The 8,306-nt window shown below is 32.6% G+C and overlaps 1 protein-coding gene across 2 annotated transcripts; it reads left to right on the plus strand.

The window, feature by feature from the left end:
- The first annotated feature begins 1,368 nt into the window (after nucleotides 1–1,368).
- Nucleotides 1,369–6,904, plus strand: LOC142980062 (uncharacterized). 2 transcript variants are annotated; one of them, XM_076125343.1, is made up of 4 exons: nucleotides 1,369–1,412; nucleotides 2,354–3,298; nucleotides 3,745–3,878; nucleotides 6,218–6,904. In XM_076125343.1, the coding sequence occupies exons 2-4, from the start codon at nucleotides 2,490–2,492 to the stop codon at nucleotides 6,394–6,396; spliced, it is 1,122 nt and encodes a 373-aa protein (XP_075981458.1). In that variant the 5' UTR covers nucleotides 1,369–1,412; nucleotides 2,354–2,489; the 3' UTR covers nucleotides 6,397–6,904. The 2 variants fall into 2 exon arrangements, with proteins under 2 accessions (XP_075981458.1, XP_075981457.1); XM_076125342.1 differs by lacking the exon at nucleotides 1,369–1,412 and having other exon boundaries at nucleotides 1,974–3,298.
- Nucleotides 6,905–8,306: the final 1,402 nt, after the last annotated feature.

Below are 8,306 nucleotides of genomic sequence, written 5' to 3' on the forward strand. Positions count from 1 at the left end.
ACACACATGTGGAGCGGCAAGCGATAGGTCATACCCGAGTTATTCTATTCACGAATGACAACATTATATTCAATTTATGATAAGAATAAGACAAGATATATATAATATGACAAGATCAAGTTGAAAGGTTAAATCCTTATTAATGTTGCTTTATTGATTTCCAAGCTCAATATACTTAATCACGACAAAGCTTCCTCACTTACGTCTTATTTAACTGTCAAAAACCTTTAGTAATGGCTATTAAAGCTTACGAATAATGAGGTTTTATTCCAGCTTTCAGTCGGCTTTATAATTTGTCGATCCATATATTTATTGCTTGATGGAGTTGCTGGGATTTAGTTCATGATATCCTTCTTTTTGGGTCTTATTGTTTCTTTGCACTTCAAATCAGTTTCTGCCTTCAGGTCTCATGTTAGATGAGTTCTGAAGGAAGAAAACAAAATGTTAAATGACGGATAAAGTTGCTAGTTGTTTAAATGCTAATTGATTCACAGTATACAAGAGTGAACCATTCAACGGGACTTACATATATTGGACATTAAGAATAAGAGGAATTGGTACCTATAACATGACCCCTCGCCGGTATCATAGTCATTCTTTGGTATAGCAATGATCGTTATCAACCTACAGCAACCGCCAATAAAAGTGCTTAGTAGCAAATCAAAATTCTTCCCAAAAAATATAAAATAAATCAACATTCAACCATCTCCGGCAATAAAACATTAAAAACATGTTAAAAATAATTAATTGGCTGCAATTTACCGACATAATAATTACGAAAACATATTAATAAAAGTTAAATTGACCAAATACCTACACACCGGGCTCCCCTCGTGATTATCATATAATGGTCATAAATTGTGACTTGTTGCCAGTTCACCGCATGCACTTGGAACATGTTCGGGTAAATTTATTGGGTGATTTGGTGGTTATTAAACGATCTTGTTCGGTTTCAGTTATCTTAACGTTATAGCTATGTAGTTTGTGATTTTCTTGTGAAACTGCATGCAATTGTTTTTAATTGAGGGAACTTACGTAACTATTAAAGCACTTTAGTAAAGCACAATATTAAAAACAGACAACAAACTTTATTTAATGTATTGAATATTCAATGCTACTTGCTTTAATCTTGCGCAAGGCAATGAGTTAGTAGGTAGGGCATTCAAAAATGTGCTTATTTTTTTATTCGTAATAATATCATTTTTATATTTCACAGAAAATAATAAAAAAAGACTTTATTATTGCACGTTGCACGACTGATCAATCAATAATTTAACGACTTCAAATGTCATAATTCTATCTGATTATTGTCTACGCGTGACTAGCATTAAAAGCCTTGCTGTGTGTTCTCAGATATAATTCAAATGAGTGTCTCGCATTAACCACATTATCGTGACCAGCTGATCACTATGGTAATTCCTAAAATTACTTTTTTACTATTAAACTTGACGCAGACATGAGCATAGATGTAAATAAGTTTTATTTAATAAGGCACGGTGTTACTTTACGTTGTTAACAAATGGCCGAGTTATTTGTCAGGAAAAAATGGCTTTGATCGCGTGGCCTAGCGTGTAAGTTTGAACTAACGTCTGTCATGGACCCCCGCTGTGCAGTTGGCATGAACGACTAATAGCTGCATGTTAATCGACAGGCGATCATTGTCGGCAATCACATCGGAAAAATAAAAAACTAGAGCGTCATACGATATCTCAAAAGATAAAATTCGTAATCCGTTCCACGTATTGAATATCGATGGATAGACATAACACGATTGTAACTTGTTTTTTTAAGGTGTCAGTTCTGTAATCATTATCATCAATAAAAGTTAACTAGCCTAAAATCAATGGCGTTTGCGATGCAAATTAGATAGTTAGGTAAGGTACTTATTTATCTTAATATCTACTAGGTAGAATAATAAATAGTGACCAGACAGTTTTTTTGTTGTCGTTATCAAATTAAAGCGAAATATGAAATTATTTTGATTTATTTATTAGTAAATTTTTAAGTTGTGTCTTCTAGCGACACCTAGTGTTGAGTAGCAGTAATGTTGAAGACTTTGTTTTATCTAAAATACTAATAGATGGCGTTACTTCGTGACTAATCATAAATATAACATTCCACTTGTTTGTTTGAAAAGCACATTAAATAAATGAAAAATTAATATTTACACATTATTGCTCTATTTTTGTTAATACCTAGCTACATGTTTATTTTTTGTTCTTCTTTGTACATATATTTTTTTAGCTTGGCAATACAATTATGAAATGTCACCCCAAATCGTCAATGTCAATGTCAACAAAATTGACAACTCAGCTGTTTATCGTTATTATTTTCATAATCATCGTTTTTATAGATCCAAAAGTGTATTTAAAGTGTAAATAGAAAGAAAATGAAGTATATTCCTGGATAAAGTGATACTCAGTATTATCTGGACGCCTCAGCAAAGACCTAGCGAGTAAATAAGGTCGTCTAGTCACCTTTCTCAAACAATGAATACCGCGAGGTTACAACTGACGAGATATCTGCTTAACTATGTAAGACTTATAAACAATATACAAAGACTAAAAACAAGCATGCCACATCAAGGCTTTTACTCTACTTTTACAATGGACGCATTTACCAGTGAGTTGATAGAACGACATAAAAATAAGTTCCATCGACATGACGTATTGTTATCGGAGCTGAGCGTACAGCACTGTACAACAACAGAATCTAAATATAACGTGACTGAGCTTACTAACGTACAAATGGACAACATGTTTACAGATTTGTTATCGAAAAACAAAGACAAGCAGGTCCAAGATCTAATATTAGAGTGCCAGAATTATCGTAAATTTATAACAAATGAATCATTGAAAAAATTGTTCAGACATTACGGTAATGGTGGCAAACCTGAAATGGTTGTAATGCTTCAGACGTTTATTGCTACCATAGACCCGATCTCATACAAACGTAATGGAGAGTTCCTACATCACTTAGCGAGAGCTCAATGTATGAAAGGCAATTCAGAAAAAGGGTTGTCGTTACTTAAGAGTATTTATATCAAATATACTGGTTACAGAAGTTTTTATAGGTTAATATTTAGAGATTTGATACAAGATTCAGTATTGAATAGATCGGAAGCCTCTCTGATGGTGTTTAAGAAGTATGTGATAGAGTTTAGTGAAGAGTTATCGGAGCACTACCCATTAGTATGTTTCTGGCACATATGTTGGGCAAGTTCTTGGTTTTCTGACCAAATGCTGTCAAATGATTTACTAGAAATGTCAGAAGTCTTACAAGAGATTGTCAGAGACAAGTAAGTATTTTGTATTTAAGTTATACATTTACATCAGTAGATAGTGATTAATCTTATCTTATTATTAATATTATAAACATGAAAGCTTAGATGGATGTTTGGTGTTCGATCATCCCAAAATTACTGAGCCAATTTTAATGAGATATGTTTGGTGCTAAGATAGATTATAACCTGGATTAATTCTGTAAAATATTTTAATGTTGTGTAAAGTTATAATTGGATTTCAGATTTAATTAAAATAATAGATTAAGATTGTTGTTAAGTATTTAGTGATCTGCAGTCTGTAACTATAACTAAGTATTTAATATAATAAAGAAAAGACATGTAAGATACTTCTTACTCTGGGACTTTTAATTATGTAATGAACATATTGTATCCCTTGTTATTTGTTGTTAGTTGCAAAGATTAAAACATCGTATTAATATAAAATATTTATCAATTTCCAGGGCAACAGCATTCAGTATAATGGCTTTAAAAGACTTCAATGAAGATGCAGTGGTCCGACTTCTACAAACACTACTTAAGTATGACATGATGATAGAGTATGCTGCAGTACTGCAAGTATTATTTAATTATAAGTGTAAGTAACACTGTTACAATTTAATTGTATTTGTATTTAAAAAGACAACTCCCGCACTAAGAATTGCTTATGTGTCACTGGGACTTTTATAAATATAAATAAATAAATATTTTTGGACAACTCACACACACGGTCATCTGATTCCAAACTAAGCAGAGCTTGTACTATGGTAACCAGACAACTGATAAACATACTTATATACTTCTAAATACATACTTATATAGATAAATTAACATCCAGGATCAGAACAAATACTCGTGTTCATCACACAAATATTTGTCCCGGGTGGGATTCGAACCCGCCACACGCGGCGCTACGGTTATTGCGGCGAGGTGACCACTTAAACCACTGCGCCAAACGTGCAGTTTTTTTTTGCATATACAAACAACGAACACATAGCATAACCAGTATTATAATGACGATGAACAGTTTTAGGCATATTTTGCAGGATACAGTTAATAATAATTTAGTACTACTTATAAGTCTGTTAGGTGGAAGTTGATATGTTTGAAATTGGCACACTTTCATACGAATTTATCTAATAGACTGACAATAGCTTTATCATTGTGCCAGTTTGTATAAGGTCCGTGATCCCGGCGTCCTATAATGATATAGTGATTGAAATACCTAATGTATCAAGTAGTAAGTAGTTTACTTATTTTAGTGGGTGGTATATCAAAATTTACCAAGAATGATACATACCTAACTTGTGAGGCTTGACATTAAAGATATATACCCATAGCCAGTTGCGCTCACCGGTCTGACAACGATCTGTGGGTGAAGCAACCGTTGGCGCTTTAATTCTAAACATGGGTGACCGCATAGTGGTATTTTTGAGCTGGACGTCTCCGTGCTTCGGAGGGCACGTAAAGAAGAAGAAGACCCCATACTTACGCATACAGCAATTGTGGCTCATTTCTTCTACTTCGTCCATATGGATAAACTATTTTTTTGTGAATATTATGCTCCTGTCGTTATTGATGGACGTTGTCACCTGTATCTTTGATGCTGCCGGTATTTCTGCTTTCAAAATATATGGTTCTATAAATATTTCTTGCGAGATCCTTGTAGTGTCGCGAGCTTTTTGTAAACAGGATGTATTAATTAAAGATTTCTGATCTGTTTTCCTTTCATCTGTTTTCTAAGTCATAAACAAATATAAATATTAGGTAACATAGGACAATATTTCAATACATCACACCTAGGCCATAGATATTTTATCAACAATAAATTGTGGTACCTACTTGGCCACGTTTTCACATTTCTATATTTTGTACATAATCGCGTTTGCACGTAAAAACAGTATTGCAATAAAACCTTATTTGCTAACATTGACACACAATATTCTAATTGTTAATCTAGAGCACACAATCCATAGTAAATATACATTACCTTAAGTACAAAGGATAATGCTAAATAAATAATTAGATAAATGAGTTCAAACATTATGACAATAATTTTGTTTGAAAATAATTAAATCGGTTCCTAATCGTTTTGCCCTCGTGAACTTAGAGCAAATAACTAATTGAACTGAATGTATGGTAATACCTACATTAAGTAGGTAGGTACAATAAAGTAGTTCTTTATGAAATATATGCGGAATTTTAAACGCTATTTCACCAAAAACTACTTTTTTGTATTTTGCATATGGGTTATGATATAGATGATAATTATAGCAATTATTTTCATAGAAACTATTATTTTGCGATAAATCAACGTGTGATTAGCGTGCAAAATATACGTCCGGGATCAAATAAATAATAATAATATACTTGCCGCCTTTTGGAAACAAATATAAATTTATAATTAGTACTTACCTATCTATCTAGTTCATTTTTTTACTGTAGATGATTGTGGATGAGGTACCTACCTACTATATCTTTTATAAATACATAGATTAACATTTTACGAGTTGATTAAATATTAACTCAGCCAGTTATAGTGTTATCAATTAACTAATTTCTAACCTTAGGTACTTAAAGTCCGTTGATCTTGAGTCCGTTGAGTTCCTTACATTAATATAAGATATCTCAAGATTAATTAGTTTTAATTTCTTAGCTTTTACCGACTGCTATGAAAACGTTGACCTCTCTTAGAGGTAGGTAAATATTCACTTTGATTCTTGTACCTCAGAAAATCTTACACACGCATTTTACCTCAAGAAGTAGGCAAAAATCTAAATACTACACTTGCTACGAACCCCAGTAATTTTTGGCTTTATTCACACCTATATCTTTTCATACATTACATACATACACAAAATTACGACTCTTTCCCATAGAGATAGGCAGAAACATCTTCCTCTGAAATCTAATTAATATAAACTGTTTTTGTTCCAGTAAAAAACCGAGATATTCGTGGATGTACGGAAATTATAAGAAATTGCGAAGTTCTTGGTATAGTTCTGCCTTCGAATCAGCAAGGCAGATACATCACAATGCTTATTGAAGACAAGAAACGAAGACCTGAAGAACCTTCTAGAAAACCCTCTCTCAAAGACTTTAAACTTAAATTTTAAAACCATTTTTACCGACAAGAAACGGAGTCTCGGGGAACCTTCTCGAAAATCTTCCTTAGAAGACTTTAAGCTCATATTTTATGACCATTTTACGGTCAATCTCAAAAATATGTATACACGGTCACATTTTAAAAAGCATTTATATAAATAAAAATAGTGAAATTTCTACTTTGTAACTTTGATTATATTTAGCTTCAAAATATTTTTTAAATGTCTGTGTAATAATTGTTTACTAACAACTTTAACAACATTCATTATTTTATTCAGAGTAGATACGATTGAAAATATGACAGCGTATATATATTTCTGACGCTGACTGTACAAAAGATGCACTTGTCAAAAAGCAATCTAATATCTATCGTGTGAAAAGGATAGCGCTATATAACCCGTATAGTGCTATCCTTTTCCAGCGGCGGAACTTGGATCGTTTAATCATGCCATTGTACAGCCACATTTTGTAAATTTGTAAATATAGAATAGTCGTTTGTATAGAATAAAAACAAGAGAAAGCAACAATGTTTTTGTTTATTTAAGTTATTGTTTTAGATTCGCCGTGTTTTCTATGTCCAGAGGTGAATGCAAAGATATACGCAGTAAGATTGCTAATATTTGTTAAAGATAACGCTTTCATTCATATGATTGAGATAGCGAAAAATATTTCTCATCAACCAAAAAACAGTGTTACAATTTAGCTATAAGAGGGCTTAACAACTATAGGTGGTATTATTCGTAGGTTGGTAGAGAAAAAGCAGAAAACGTTTTCCCATTTTGGCTGTTTCTTTTCATAACAGTTAGTGGTCAACCTCGCATCTAAGTATCATAGCATTGGAGTAAATGGCTTTGACATCACTTGGCTAAATTATGTACCTGCCTATTAATAAAGAGTGGTAGACAAAAAGTTGTTTACCAAAAGCCCAAAAATGACTGCTACCTTAATGAAAAAATAAAGGAATGGCGTTGTATTTGGGTCAGAGTATCCCTTAACATGAAAACAGAAATATGAAATGACCAAAGGAAATAGTATTATTTCGGTAATAGTACCTATATGACATCATTTGTTATAATTGACGACATTACGATGCTTTATCACTGACGTTATCTGCATTTCATATAACTTACGTAGACACAGGTACAATGGAAAATATTGTGTTTATAAGTAATGAGAAGCCAAAAGTAAATTTCACGAAAATAGAGGAAAACATGCGAAGTAATTCTGAGAAGTTGTTATATGAATCAATTTTGTGTAAATAAAAGATCTTAATTACTCGAGCGATGGATAGATGACTAAATTTGGTGGTTGTTCGTCATTGCTGTCTCATTTTTATTGTGCATGAGTCTTTCTTAATTGTAGGGCGACCAAATACATCTAACAGGTGGGTATGCAGATTTTGATAGTTAGTCTTTTTTAATTGCTTTATGACCAATCAAAGAGCCTTACTGACATGCAGATACGGATTCTAGGTACTAAATTTTAATCAAAGAAAAACCCAACGCTTTTACTGACCACCTCAAAAGTGATAATTGGTTAGCAATCTAGTGGGATTTTTTTCATTCAATTTAAATTTGACTTATGCATCATCGTTCTTGTCTTTCCTCTTTTCCATTCTTAGACGTAGGTAATAAAAAATGATCTTGCGGGTCTTATTTCCTATAGTTGTAAAGTCCCGTATTCAATTTGAAAAGTTTTGAATTCTTAGTGCGGGACATAGCCTTTTTTCTGAAAGCCCGTAGAAGTGAATAACTCGTTAGAGAGCCATAGGTCGCACAATTTATCTGAAATATCCAAATCAAAATAGTTGGTATCATACAGACCATCATTAGTTGCATAAGATGCGCAATGCGGGTCACTGAAATCAGAATTTTGTATAGGTACCTCCGCCAACTAAGTTATAGGGTTATAACAGTTTTAA

Source organism: Anticarsia gemmatalis, chromosome 17, assembly GCF_050436995.1.
Source record: "Anticarsia gemmatalis isolate Benzon Research Colony breed Stoneville strain chromosome 17, ilAntGemm2 primary, whole genome shotgun sequence".
In the NCBI taxonomy this organism is placed as follows: Eukaryota; Metazoa; Arthropoda; class Insecta; order Lepidoptera; family Erebidae; genus Anticarsia; species Anticarsia gemmatalis.

Coding starts and splice junctions, on each gene's coding strand:
- LOC142980062 (XM_076125343.1), top strand. CDS start 2,490: ATGAATACCGCGAGGTTACAACTGACGAGATATCTGCTTAACTATGTA. Junction 3,299..3,744: donor CAAGAGATTGTCAGAGACAA/GTAAGTATTTTG, acceptor ATCAATTTCCAG/GGCAACAGCATTCAGTATAA. Junction 3,879..6,217: donor AGTATTATTTAATTATAAGT/GTAAGTAACACT, acceptor TTTTTGTTCCAG/TAAAAAACCGAGATATTCGT.